Genomic DNA, 15,117 nt, shown 5'->3' on the forward strand with positions numbered 1-15,117 from the left:
CTATTTCAATGAGCTACTTGCATATGCAATGTCAGTTCATGTTAAATCTTTTCAAACAAGGCTTTCCAATTTCTCCAGGCAAGCAAGTGAAAGTAGGTTTTGTCATTTTCCTTTGCTGAAAAGTGAAACTATTTCTAGTAAAATGGTTAAAAGTACAAGACTAATCTTAGATTACTTAATTATGGAATTTATAAAAGCAAATTTTAAGACGCCAAGAACCAGTTTTCATTACCATCATTTCACCATTTACTCATTCAGCTCCAAAGAATATAACTCCATGAAAATTATGACCTGAAAGAGAAGTTCCAGTCAGCTCTTCCACGGGAACTTAATGGGTGCCAGAAGCTGTATTTCCACACTTAAAACAGTATTGCCTCTTATCTTTAAAATTATTTGGGAAAACAATTTTTTGTATGTGTGGAAACTAAACAAATCTAATAAAAGGTTGATGTTGACTGACTGTAATTTGACAATTCCGGAACATTACGAACGAGTGTAAACAGTTAAATATTTCACATTAAGTAGAACTGTACATATACATAATACCTTCTTTCTCCATTTTTTTTTATATACATGCGGCCCCCCCCCCATTCCCCAATTTTTTTATGCGGCCCTCGATGCAAAAGGTTGCCCACCCCTGGTCTACACACTGCCATGGAACTTTTGACTAAAGGAATTTTTTTTTTACGGATTTTTTTTTTTATTTTTCTTGCGGCTTTGAATAAAAGATTGACCCTTTACAAAACAATTAGATCGATTAGATAATAATAAAAGTAATATTGTACGTAAGGAAATTTGTCTTACAATTTGTGCATTACACCAAACAAAACATTACAACTATAAGAAACCAAAATGTACATTCACACCAGACTCACTCATAATTTACATGTGAAAAGTTTATATCAGATTGTTTCTATTTAATGATTTGATTACCAGTGTCGGTTTGTCTTTGATATCGGTGTCATGTCATAATAAGACATCAGTTAGGCCAGGTTCACATCTAACTTCACATTCACTTTGACCTATCCCTTGGTCTACTGAACCGTTGGGGCAGGACACAAGATCTGTCAACCTTTTTTCTCCATTCTTCTCCGTCATTTGCCTATGATAGAATTTCATTCTGATGTTCTTTCTGAAAATAATGAAACCTGACTTTTTACTTGCCTGGGTGGACCACTTCGGGGGTCGTTTTTGAGTTTGTTTTTCCACACAAACTGTCTTTAAAACCTTGTTATATTTAATTTTTAGGATTCAAATATAAATTTCAAGTTATATTCCCAAAAGTATTTTTACTATAGAAAATCTCTGATGGAATTAACGCTGGGAAAGACGACTTGGAAAAACAATTCGGTTACATCTCAATTCAAAATTCAAAATTTTCCTAAAAAAAGGCTTTCTTAAAATAATTATGACAATTTCATGCACAATTACATAGACACTGTCGCCATATTTGACTACTCTGTTTATTCTGTTTCGTCGGTAAAGGTGAGGGCGATAAAGTGAAAACGATTATTCATATAAGAATCCTCGCTCCATTTTATAATTATTGCTAATAATTGCATTTGACATTAAAGAATACGGGGCAACTCGATATAAGAATTTAATGTAGAGCATTATATTAGAGACAGATTGTTTTGTAAAAATAAATTTTAATTTCTTCACTCTAATACAAAGAACGAGTATTTTGGTCTGTTCGGTTTATCGACCTTCCCATTTTCCTTTCTGATACCCACCACGTTTTTTATTTACTTATGATTAATTTGAGATTAAAGTGTTGTGAGACAGAATATACAAATATCATTTAAGTAGCTTATGTTATACAGGTATTCAACTAATTGTGTTCACAAACTATGATTTCTGCATAAAAATTGGACCGCCCCCCACCTCACAGGATTAGGTAGGGGATAGCAGTAGATGAAATAGCCCACCACCCCACCAACGTACCATAGGAAAGCAACATAATATAAAAATTATACTATATAGATGTTCAACTAATTGTGTTCACAAACTATAATTTCTACATAAAAATTGTACCGCCCCCCCCCCCCAATCGGAAGGTAAATGATGTTATCAACCCCCTCACCCCATCGAACTGGCAAATATATCAGAAGGGGCGACATAATATAAAGACTGGTTAAATTATCAATAATTTGCTTATATCACTAATTCTGTTAACAAACTAATTTCTACTAAAACAATTCACCCCACAGAATCCATCAACATACTAGAGGAGCAGTCGGCAAAATCTGAAAATTGGTTAAAATTTAAATTATTACTATATATTATTTACAGAAGTAAAGGATTCGTATACATATGGTGTGATTTCTCTGCTGAAATTTGCCAGAGTGGGAAGGGGTGGGGGGTTCGAGATCACTCCTACCCCCCCCCCCTCCAGATCCGCCAGTGCTGTTACTGTTGCATGCATTGCACTGTTATAGATGTATATATTGCACTGTTACTGATGTATATATTGTACTGTTACTGATGTATATATTGTACTGTTACTGATGTATGCATTGTACTGTTACAGATGTATGCATTGTACTGTTAAAGATGTATGCATTGTACTGTTAAAGATGTATGCTTTGCACTGTTACAGATGTATGCTTTGCACTGTTACAGATGCATGCATTGCACTGTTACAGATGTATGCATTGTACTGTTACAGATGTATGCATTGTACTGTTACAGATGTATGCATTGTACTGTTACAGATGTATGCATTGCACTGTTACAGATGTATGCATTGCACTGTTACAGATGTATGCATTGTACTGTTACAGATGCATGCAATTTGCTGTTACTGATGCATGCAATTAGCTGTTACAGATGTATACATTGTACTGTTACAGATGTATGCATTGTACTGTTACTTGTGTATGCATTGTACTGTTACTTATGTACACCTCGAGTCAGTCTCTATCGTCAAACACTTGATCTAACACACAAAAACCTATAGGACTGTGAGGTTCAAACAGCTCAAACTAAGCAAACATAAAACTTTGTCAGATGAAACTGAATTTCTTTCCAACACTATGTCACATTGGCCTAACTTTGAGCTATCCAATACATTTGATCTAGACACTTGACTCTAACTCAGGTGAATGTGTGGTAACTTCAATTACGCTCGATTTAAAACTCGACTTTGTTCTTTCTTGTGAATAGAAACTCTTTTCCGAAAGTCTGTACACATCGCGAGATCGGCTTGGCGTAACACCCGTGTATGAGCTGGACATCACTAGCTGAAGGCCTTCTGGGCTTATATTCAGAGCATAAAGAATCAAGCGCTTCATTGCGGCCTTGATGCTGCTGTTGCTGGTAGCGTAAAGTATTGGGTTCATGCAGGAGTTACAGTGCGACAGGAGAATCGTGCAGAGGAACAAAGCGTAGGAATACGTGCAGGTCTTGCAGAAGAGGGTGATGCAGTTGAAGATGTTGATGGGGGTTATGCAGATGAACAGTGCCACAGCTAAAACGATCAGCTTGGACGCTTTAACCTCTTTGCGATACCACTTGGTGGCCCTTTTTATATCTGTCTGGCTCGCGAATCGCAAATTCATTTCGTCTATTTGCGTAGAGTGTTTTCTGACCACTAAACAAATATATGTATACACAGCGAACATGATTATATTGGATGTGAGAATGATGCCGAAGAACTGCAGATAGACCATGTGCTCCATTTTAATCACATCAATGAACCTGCAGAACGTAAGCTCTCTGTAAGGGTGAGACCAGCCGTATATTGGGATTAGCCCCGTGTTGATCCCCAAGAGCCAAATCCCGCAGTTGATGCAGTAGACCTTCCTCATCGTCATCACCTTCTGGTAGCGTAAAGGCGACTTGACGGCGAAGAATCTGTCCAATGCTATGACCAACAGGTTGATGATGGACACGTTGGTGAGGATGAGCAGAATGCAGTTGACGAAGAGGCAGCCGTAGAAATTGCCAGGGTAGCCCACGTAGGACATAGCTGCGAACGGCGTGACAAATAATCCCACAGTTATATCCGCCGCAGCAAGGTTACAGATGAAGCCGTTGGTGATTGAGTGCAGACTTCGATGTTTGACTATAGCCAACACAACTAATGAGTTCAGACTCACGGCCACAAAGCCAATAAGAAATTCCGCAACGAAAAATAAAGCATCTATAAGTTCAAAATCTTTTTCTGTCCCGAACATTCCTTAGAAGTCCAGCGGCGAACAGTTATAGATTTTCCAGTGGGGAATAATTATAGATCTTCCAGCAGCGAATACTTAAAGATCTTCAAGTGGCGAATGCATTTAGATCTTCAGTCTGCGAATGCATATCGATCTAATTGTGTGTAAGCTTTAATTACATGAATGTAATCGTACCAATGTCAAATACTTGATAAATTGTGATTGAAATAAATGCCAAATATAATGTATGTATAGTCACAGTATCTACAAGCCTTAGGATTTCATGGAGGTCCCCTCACTTAATTGACGTCTCGTCACTTGTTTGAAGTTTCCTCACATGACTGTAGAAATACAGTTTCTAATGAGCAATCGACTTTACTGAATGATGTCCTTTTGTTTTTCTGTCGCTCTCGTTGTCCTTTAGATCAAGAGAAACAAAAATCACATTAAAATTGAGACATACAGATGTACACAATGTCATTTAGCATTATCACAGACAGACAGACAGAGTCAGCTTTTATAATAAAATTGTGTAATAGGAAGCATTTGAGTTGACAGAATTTCCTTTTCACTCTAATAATAGAAAATTTAAATGTATGAACTGACCTTTTCATGTTGGTGTCACTATGCCAAGGCATAGACTAGCAGTACACACCGGTAAACCCGTTCCTGTTTCTTTGATTGTTAAAATTTAAAAAGAAAAGAAGGGAGTGTTCCGGCCATAATAAACAATATGAAGCCTTGGGAAAAATCAACGTGTACTACTAGTCTATGATATAAAGCCATTGCCCGTTAGTTTTCATGTAAAATCCTAGATCTAATTAATTCAAGGCTGTTGATATAAATCGTATTATGATTTTAGACCTGGGTGCTCTATCGAAGGCATTTATTTAAGGCTCCTCGAAAGTTCCCATCAAAGGCACCTTCACCTTATAATGGGCATACGCTGGTAATACTATATAACAAATAACTATGATCTTTTGGAGGCTGCTCTGTGTCGGACACTTATCCTGCTTGGAAGACGACCGCATTCCAAAGGCGATCTTCTTTGGCGCGCTTTAAGGAGGACGGCGTAACAGATATAAAGATCAACTCGGGCGTCCTTTTGCCCTCACTGGCAGCAGATGGCCTGTGAAACAGAAATAGGGCTCTACCAAAGGCTGCTGGACATACATTTGAGACCCAAAGGAAAGCCCTTATTGAAGACAGACGCAGAAGTCGGAAAGAAAACTTAAACAGACCGCCAGCGGACAACGGCTTTATCTGCACGAAATGCGGGGAAATATGCAATGTCGCAACTGGCTTTGCGTACTCATGTGAAACCCTTAATCTTCGGAATAGAAGACATTGCCTTTATGATTTTAGATTGTACATTTAAATAGATGGATTACCTAGATATGTATCGTTTCTGGGTCTAAAATCGCAAACTAATAATTTTGAGATGAGTGTGCTGCGATTTACAATGTTCAATTACTCGGACTAAACATTACAATGATTATTAGTAACATGGGCGTAGCCAGGATTTTTTTTCGGGGAGGGGGGTTTGGATTTTTTTATTGTGCCCTAGAATAGGCTATTCCTGGAGTTAGTGAAAGAATTGTAGACTACCCGCCATTGACAGCAAGGGGGTCGCTCCCCCAGCGCGGTGCGGAGCCCCACCTCCAAGCACTATTTTTTGTATTGAAAACCAACAAAATGCATATTCTGAGGTATCTACAGTGCATTTTCCTGCTATTATTTTTTTTTAAACCTAATGTGCTATTCTTACTGACTTAGACCCCCCCCCCCAAACTGGTAATGTCTGAAGCCTCTTCCCACCTGCTCTGAGGACCTCCATGAATGTGTGGCGCCAAGTTATTCTAGGATGTCATCGCAACTCTTGTTATGCGTAATTCATTTTGTCGGAGAACATGTCCCGCAAACCTCATGCGACGCTCTGTCACAATCTTACTAAGGGGTCGACTCCCAGTTCGGCATAGGATTTCCTTGATTTAGACCCGATCTCTATAATTGACTTCAAAAATCTGTCTTAGCCATCTATGTTGAGCCACATTTAGTGTTTTTCAATTTCGGCAGATGACTTTTTACTGCACTTTATTAATGGAGCCCCGCCACTGGTAGAAATGTGTAAACTCTCTTGAATACGCTCTTGGAATTAGTTGACTGTAGTTTTCTTTAGATTTAAAATCAAAAAGGAAAGTTTTATCGTCAAAATCATCTTTTGTGGGTTTTAAACTAAACAATCTCTGGAGTTTTTTTTATTTCCTTCTTTTATATTGAAGAGGTATATTTTAGCATCAAACCCCTTTGAAGGGGGGTTTAAACTCAAAACCCCTTTTGGCAATGCGTAATTTGCTTTTTTTTTTACATTGAAGATGTATTTTTTTAGCTTCAAACCCCGCTGGCGTTGGGTTTAAAACTCAAAACCCCTTAAGCTACGCTCATAGATTTTAGAGTGTGTAATTTGATTTTTTTTTTATATATTGAAAAGGTATTTTTTTAGCTTCAAACTCCACTGTTGGGGAGTTTAAACTCAAAACCACTTTGACTACACTCATAGAATTTTGAGTGTATAATTTGCTTTGTTTTTAATATTTAAGAGGTATTTTTTACCTTCAAACCCCCGCTGAAGGGGGGTTTAGTAGTTGATTATGATATTATCCCTGGTCTATCAGACCATGAGAACATAAAAATACACAGTCAGATAAAAGCAGTAGCCAATACAAAACCCAAAAGAAAAATCCTATTCTGGAATAAATGTAACCTAACACAACTACACCAATCTGCATTAAACTTTCAACAAACATTCTTATTAGAAAAAGACGTTAACCAACCAGTCGATGACCTCTGGAATTTCATTAAAAACCATCTTTTTTGTGCTGGGGCAAGTGATGATTTAGTATTAAAATCTCACCTAAAATAAAGAAAATCAATAAACAAAATCAAAGCAAACAAGGTTACAAAAGACAGTTTGTGTGGAAACACAAACTCAAAATCGGCCCCCGAAGTGGTCCACCCAGGCAGGCTTCAATATTTTCAGAAAGAACATCCAAATGAAATTATATCAAAGACAAATGAGAGATAAGAATGGAGAAAGAAGGTTAACAGATCTTGTGTATTGCCCTAACGGTCCCGCAGATCAAAGGATAGGTGAAAGTGAATGTAAAGTTAGATGTGAACCTGGCCTAACTAGTTCCCCTTTTAGACCTTGTGGTCTATAGGGCAGATGATATAAAGTTCATCTGTTTTTTTGGCCTACGTTTAACGAGGGTGTCATGTAGCCAGCACACCGACCAACCGCCTTTACTTTTCCCCAACTAATGTCAGGTACCCATTAGAGCTGAGTGGTCTCAGAGGCGCCCAAAGATTCCAAAGTTGTATATCCCAGTCCTCACCAGGATTCGAACCCCGAACCCCCAGTTCGGAAGCCAAGCGCTTTACCGCTCAGCCACCGCGCCTCCTTTGGCCTAACTGATATGTTATAATTGATCTAATTGTTTTGAAAAGGCTCAATCTGTTATTCGAATCCTCAAAAAAAAAATCCGCGTTAGAAAAAAAAAAGGTTAGGAAATTGAAGTTTATAAGATTACTATTCGTTTTAAATTAGGTCTAACTTATAATGCATACTAATTAGCTTTTTCTCTTTAAAAAACTGCTTGCATAACTGATTTAAAAAAATTAGATTTTTCGCTTTCAGAAAAAAAAAAGTAGCCTTTGGATCAGAACTTTGAATGGTCTAAAATATTGTGATGTCCAATTTTCAATATCTTTTCTAGTTTACGAGATCTAAACGGGACAGACGGACAGAGATTTCGGGGGCCGCTAAAAATCAGTCACTAAATTCCCAAAAACACAACCCCCTCCCCCTGGCTACGCCCATGATTAGTAATACATATTTCATAGTTTAAATTTGAAAGAAAAAAACCTTTAACTAGTTTAACTACTTTACAAAACAACACCTTGTTTCTCTGAAGTTTTTCTAATTTTGTGTGTAGTCTTGTTGTAATATAGTTAGATTCTAGGTTTGTGATCTAAACTTAAACACTGATACGCTTAACATGTTTATAAACGTTTTTAATCAGTCCGTGTTTTTAATTAACATTACCAAAGAAGTTCTTTTCATAGAAACTATGCTGCTTTCCATTTGATATGTTTGTTTCGATTGGGAAAACGTGAAGCCAACGTCAAAACGCGTTTCCTTTTATTATTTGTGTCGATCCTAATGGGTACAACTTACTGGTGCGCACATGCGTGGTGTTCTTGACGATCCCTTTTCAAATACATTCAAACAAGCATTCTAGTGCTAAATAGATTGAGTTGATATGTTGACAGAATAAATCCGTAGAATGACTTTGGTTCATCTCCCAGAGCACTTCTTCTTGTGATTGTAGAATGACTTTGGTTCATCTCCTAGTGATTGTAGAATGACTTTGGTTCATCTCCTAGAGCACTTCTTCTGTCCGTCTGTCACACTCAGATCTCAAAAACTAGAAGAGAATTGAAAAATCATGTTTCGCCATGCGTTGTGGCTTGCAAAGTTTAGGTGCTACGGCTATTTTTTGTTTTCTAAATGCAAGCTGTTTTCTTTTTTTAAATTAATTAGTACTAGACTTTGATCTAAAGCCCATATCGGTTGGCAGATCTGATGATATATTCTTGATTGTGAGTTTGAACGAGTGAAGGTCTCGTGCATTGCTACTTCGTGTCCGAGGTGCTTTCCGCTGCGCTACAGGTTTATAAGGAAAGGTAAGTTTCACGAACCTTGACCCAAGGAAGACCTCGCATTAAGGAGATTCTAACATTGCTGCCGTGATGGCACCGTGTACAAGACGTGATTCCAATTGCACTCGGACAAGTGACCAGTTTTTTGTAGAAATGTTCAGGTCAATAAGACTGGATAGTTACTTTGTCGTCAGTAATGGCCCCTGGGCTTACTAGCTGCACCATTTTGTAGACTCATCACTTTGATGCCACAAAGGTCGAATTAACAGAGACCCAACTATTCACTAAGCTAGATTGACTCGCGGTTTCGGGTTCAAGTGCCTGATCTTTAATTAGTGACGTTTGGACGGGTGGGTTGGGAATGAAGTTGCCCGGTGAGCTGGTCGATTTGTCCCAAAATAAATCTGGTTGGCCTGGTAAGCTGGTTTGGGAGTCTTCCAATGGACTTAGCTGGCCAGGCGAGCTGGTCATAACGTGTTAAGATGTACCAATGGTCGGTTGGTCACTACAAGAAGGAGAGGTGGACTTATTTAGAGGCTTAGTGTCAGACGTCATAGCATTGCAAACAGCATCCTCTGGATTCTTCTCGTATGCTATCAGATTATGTCTCAACACTTCTATCTCGCGATAAAACTCAGTTCTGTGCCTCATTCTTTCAATCCTCACCAGTTAAGTCTCTTCGTGCTCATGTTATAGCCTTACTTCTCTTGTTGGTTCCTGTCTCGCTCCCACTCATTGTATTGTTTACAAATTGCAATCTTTGTACTCGGGGCCCTGTAAGTTCAAGATCCAGAGCGTCGTCCTTGAGACTCTTTAATGGAAGAGCTGATCTCTTTACCTTTCATGAATCTGTCGTTTCTTTTAGGTACGTCTTAAAGTCCACTTGAAGTATAAGTCCATTTGAAGTATAAGTCCACTTGAAGTATAAGTCCATTTGAAGTATAAGTCCACTTGAAGTATAAGTCCACTTGAAGTATAAATTCACTTGAAGTATAAGTCCACTTGAAGTATAAGTCCACTTGAAGTATAAGTCCACTTGAAGTATAAGTCCACTTGAAGTATAAGTCCACTTGAAGTATAAGTCCACTTGAAGTATAAGTCTACTTGAAGTATAAGTCCACTTGAAGTATACGTCTACTTGAAGTATAAGTCTACTTGAAGTATAAGTCCACTTGAAGTATACACTTGAAGTATAAGTCCACTTGAAGTATAAGTCCACTTGAAGTATAAGTCCACTTGAAGTATAAGTCTACTTGAAGTATAAGTCCACTTGAAGTATACGTCTACTTGAAGTATAAGTCTACTTGAAGTATAAGTCCACTTGAAGTATACGTCTACTTGAAGTATAAGTCCACTTGAAGTATAAGTTCACTTGAAGTATAAGTCCACTTGAAGTATAAGTCCACTTGAAGTATAAGTCCACTTGAAGTATATGTCTACTTGAAGTATAAGTCTACTTGAAGTATAAGTTCACTTGAAATATAAGTCTACTTGAAGTATAAGTTCACTTGAAATATAAGTCCACTTAAAGTATAAGTTCACTTCGAGTTCTTGAGTCTCAGCCTTTTTTCTTTCTTCTCGATCATGTGCTCTATCTCTGTCTCACTCAGCCAGTTTTACTTTGACATAGGCATCCATCTCGTCACCTTCCTGCCTAACAACAGCCGCTGTATCTTTCAGTTCTTCAATCCTGACCTTTTGGTCGGCGTCTGACGTAGAACGATTTGATTACAGGATAAATTGCTTCTACAGAATTGTGGACGCTGTAATTCAATCCTTGCAGCCGAGATTTGAACAGTTGAAATCAAACCACAAACTATTTGGTTTTTTGTCAGCTTCAAGAGTCTTGATGACATACGAACGTTTACAGCGAGCCTCGAGCAAGCATTGAGGTTATTAACAGACCAGTGAGCAGACAGACATCTGCGAGAATTAGCAAATTAAATCTTTGTCAGGCCTAATACCGCCCAAACACCGGTAGCTCCTTTGTTGCATCAATCATACAATTGTTTACCATTTACCAGTAACTTTGGCATCTGGTGAGAGAAGCTTCTCGCACTTCAAACTAATCCAGAATTACTTTAGGTCAATGCACGAAGAGAGGTTGAACAATTTGGCATTTTTTGCAATTGAGCGTGATCGATGTAGAATACAGAATTTTGATATATATTATACTGCATGACTTCGCTACACACAAGCCTCGTAAAGTTAAGTTGATTTGATCGTGATTTTTTACTTATTATCCTTATTCCTACCACTACCGGATCCAGAATTTTGTAGTGAAAAGGGGGGGGGGTCCAAACCTTAACCCTATCACCCAGTAAACCCTAACTCTATGCATAAACGCACACTTTTACACACATATGAGAGAGAGAGAGAGAGAATTACAAAAAGTAGTCTATATTACAATTAATGTAGTGTTTCTCAACCTACAGCCAAAAAAACAAACGTCATGTTAGCGACCCTTTTGCTAACAGCTAGGTGGAGCCCCGAAGCCTAGCGCTTTCTTGCATTCTTAACTGCAGAAACGCATTCTCTTGACATCTACAGCTCATTACTAATCCTATGTAAAAAAGCAGGTCGAATTAAGTAAAACAAAGTAACGGCCGATACTGAAATGTGACTGACGATCGAGGCACAAGTAGCGTGAGTATATCTTTAGTAGGCCTATTTCTCGTAATATTATATTTGTGGACTTGATAATGTTGATTTAGATCAAGGCTTTGATGGTCGACGCAGAAAATTTTAAAAAATACTCGAAAAATATTATTTGAAAAAGACGTTCAATTATAAGTGATTAATTTTGTTCAAAACGCGGCTGTTTTGTTACAGAACTATGATTCAAAGCTTTGCACACACACACGCACACACAACTCGATAAAGAGAGAGAAAAAATTAAGTAGACCAATTACATTTTACTTTACTTTTTTTATATTTTATTTTTAGAATATGATTATAATTATAATAATTATGACAAATTCATGCGCAATTACATAGACTCATCGCCATATTTGACTACTCTCTTTAAACAGTCAGTTTTTTTTTTGTCGGAAAAGGGGAGGGGTGGTAGAGTGAAAACGATTATTCATATAAGAATCCTCGCTCCATTTTATAATTATTGCTAATAATTGCTTTTGACATTAACGAATACGGGGCAACTCGATATAAGAATTTAATGAAGAGCATTATATTAGAGACAGATTGTTTTGTAAAAATAAATTTTAATTTCTTAACTCTAATACAAAGAACAAGTATTTTGGTCTGTTCGGTTTATCGACCTTCCCATTTTCCTTTCTGATACCAACCACGTTTTCTATTTACTTATGATTAATTTGAGATTAAAGTGTTGTGAGACAGAATATACAAATATCATTTAAGTAGCTTATGTTATACAGGTATTCAACTAATTGTGTTCACAAACTATGATTTCTGCATAAAAATTGGACCGCCCCCCACCTCACAGGATTAGGTAGGGGATAGCAGTAGATGAAATAGCCCACCACCCCACCAACGTACCATAGGAAAGCAACATAATATAAAAATTATACTATATAGATGTTCAACTAATTGTGTTCACAAACTATAATTACTGCATAAAAATTGTACCGCCTCCCCCCTCCCCACTCGGAAGGTCTATGATGTTATCACACACCCCCCCCCTCACTCCACCGAACTTGCAAATATATCAGAAGGGGCGACACAATATTAAGACTGGTTAAATTATCAATAATTTGCTTATATTTATATTTGAGCATTAAAAATAAAAATAAACTCCATAAAATCCTAAATGCTGCTGGTAAAGTCATTGGCAAAAACCAAACCCCATTTGGGCAGCTGTTTGAGACAAATATCCATAAAATAGCTAAAAAGTTTCTAGAAATAAAAATTCCCCCTTTGGGTCAGGATTTTGTGATTTTACCATCACAAAAGAGATAAAAGACACCGATAGCAAAGACAAACAGACACAAACACTCTTTTGTTCCCCTGGCAATCAAATCATTAAATAGAAAAATCTTTTCACATGTAAATTATGAGTGAGTCTGGTGTAAATGTACATTATGTTTCTTTCTAGTTACAATGTTTTGTTTGGTGTAATGTACAAATTGTAAGACAAATTTCCATATGGACAATAAAGATTATTATTATTATTATATCACATAGATATGGAATTAATTCTGTTAACAAACTAATTTCTACTAAAACAATTCACCCCACCAAATCCATCAACATACTAGAGGAGGAGTCGGCATAATCTGAAAATTGGTTAAAATAGAATTTATTAGTATATATTATTTACATAAGTAAAGGATTCGTATACAAATGGTGTGATTTCTCTGCAGAAATTTGCCCGAGTGGGAAGGGGTGGGGATTCGAGATCACTCCTGCCGCCCCAACCCCTTCCAAATCCGCAGTGGTGTTACTGTTGCATGCATTGCACTGTTACAGATGTATATATTGCACTGTTACAGATGTATATATTGCACTGTTACAGATGTATATATTGTACTGTTACAGATGTATGCATTGTACTGTTATAGATGTATGCATTGTACTGTTACAGATGTATGCATTGCACTGTTACTGATGTATGCATTGTACTGTTAAAGATGTATGCATTGTACTGTTACAGATGTATGCATTGCACTGTTACAGATGTATGCATTGTGCTTTTACTGATGCATGCATTGTACTGTTACAGATGTATGCATTGTACTGTTACAGACGTATGCATTGTACTGTTACAGATGTATACATTGTACTGTTACAGATGTATGCATTGTACTGTTACAGATGTATGCATTGTGCTGTTACAGATGCATACATTGTACTTTTACAGATGTATACATTGTACTGTTACAGATGTATGCATTGTACTGTTACAGATGTATGCATTGTGCTGTTACAGATGTATACATTGTACTGTTACAGATGTATGCATTGTGCTGTTACAGATGTATACATTGTACTGTTACAGATGTATGCATTGTACTGTTACAGATGTATGCATTGTGCTGTTACAGATGTATACATTGTACTGTTACAGATGTATACATTGTACTGTTACAGATGTATGCATTACACTGTTACAGATGTATGCATTTTGCTGTTACAGATGTATACATTGTACTGTTACAGATGTATGCATTGTGCTGTTACAGATGTATACATTGTACTGTTACAGATGTATACATTGTACTGTTACAGATGTATGCATTGTGCTTTTACTGATGCATGAATTGTACTGTTACAGATGTATGCATTGTACTGTTACAGACGTATGCATTGTACTGTTACAGATGTATACATTGTACTGTTACAGATGTATGCATTGTACTGTTACAGATGTATGCATTGTGCTGTTACAGATGTATACATTGTACTGTTACAGATGTATACATTGTACTGTTACAGATGTATGCATTGTACTGTTACAGATGTATGCATTGTGCTGTTACAGATGTATACATTGTACTGTTACAGATGTATACATTGTACTGTTACAGATGTATGCATTACACTGTTACAGATGTATGCATTTTGCTGTTACAGATGTATACATTGTACTGTTACAGATGTATGCATTGTGCTGTTACAGATGTATACATTGTACTGTTACAGATGTATACATTGTACTGTTACAGATGTATGCATTGTGCTTTTACTGATGCATGAATTGTACTGTTACAGATGTATGCATTGTACTGTTACAGACGTATGCATTGTACTGTTACAGATGTATACATTGTACTGTTACAGATGTATGCATTGTACTGTTACAGATGTATGCATTGTGCTGTTACAGATGTATACATTGTACTGTTACAGATGTATACATTGTACTGTTACAGATGTATGCATTGTACTGTTACAGATGTATGCATTGTGCTGTTACAGATGTATACATTGTACTGTTACAGATGTATGCATTGTGCTGTTACAGATGTATGCATTGTACTGTTACAGATGTATGCATTGTACTGTTACAGATGTATACATTGTGCTGTTACAGATGTATACATTGTACTGTTACAGATGTATACATTGTACTGTTACAGATGTATGCATTACACTGTTACAGATGTATGCATTGTGCTGTTACAGATGTATACATTGTACTGTTACAGATGTATGCATTGTGCTGTTACAGATGTATACATTGTACTGTTACAGATGTATACATTGTACTGTTACAGATGTATGCATTGTACTGTTACAGATGTATACATTGTACTGTTAC

General features: G+C 37.0%; 2 protein-coding genes across 5 annotated transcripts in view; one reads left to right on the forward strand and one right to left on the reverse strand.

The window, feature by feature from the left end:
* The window catches only part of LOC106066216 (cilia- and flagella-associated protein 61-like), a 161,786-nt gene that overhangs the window by 44,656 nt on the left and 102,013 nt on the right, over positions 1 to 15,117 (forward strand). The window lies entirely within an intron of this gene.
* Positions 2,600 to 8,373, reverse strand: LOC106058931 (adenosine receptor A3-like). Of its 2 annotated transcripts, XM_056023563.1 has the most exons (3): positions 8,263 to 8,321; positions 6,992 to 7,071; positions 2,600 to 4,575 (listed from the first exon to the last, which is right to left on the reverse strand). In XM_056023563.1, exon 3 carries the CDS (start codon positions 4,176 to 4,178, stop codon positions 3,078 to 3,080), a length of 1,101 nt encoding a protein of 366 aa, XP_055879538.1. In that variant the 5' UTR covers positions 4,179 to 4,575; positions 6,992 to 7,071; positions 8,263 to 8,321; the 3' UTR covers positions 2,600 to 3,077. The 2 variants fall into 2 exon arrangements, with proteins under 2 accessions (XP_055879538.1, XP_055879540.1); XM_056023565.1 differs by lacking the exon at positions 6,992 to 7,071 and having other exon boundaries at positions 8,263 to 8,373.

The sequence above is a fragment of the Biomphalaria glabrata genome, chromosome 3, assembly GCF_947242115.1.
Source record: "Biomphalaria glabrata chromosome 3, xgBioGlab47.1, whole genome shotgun sequence".
Taxonomy (NCBI): domain Eukaryota; kingdom Metazoa; phylum Mollusca; class Gastropoda; family Planorbidae; genus Biomphalaria; species Biomphalaria glabrata.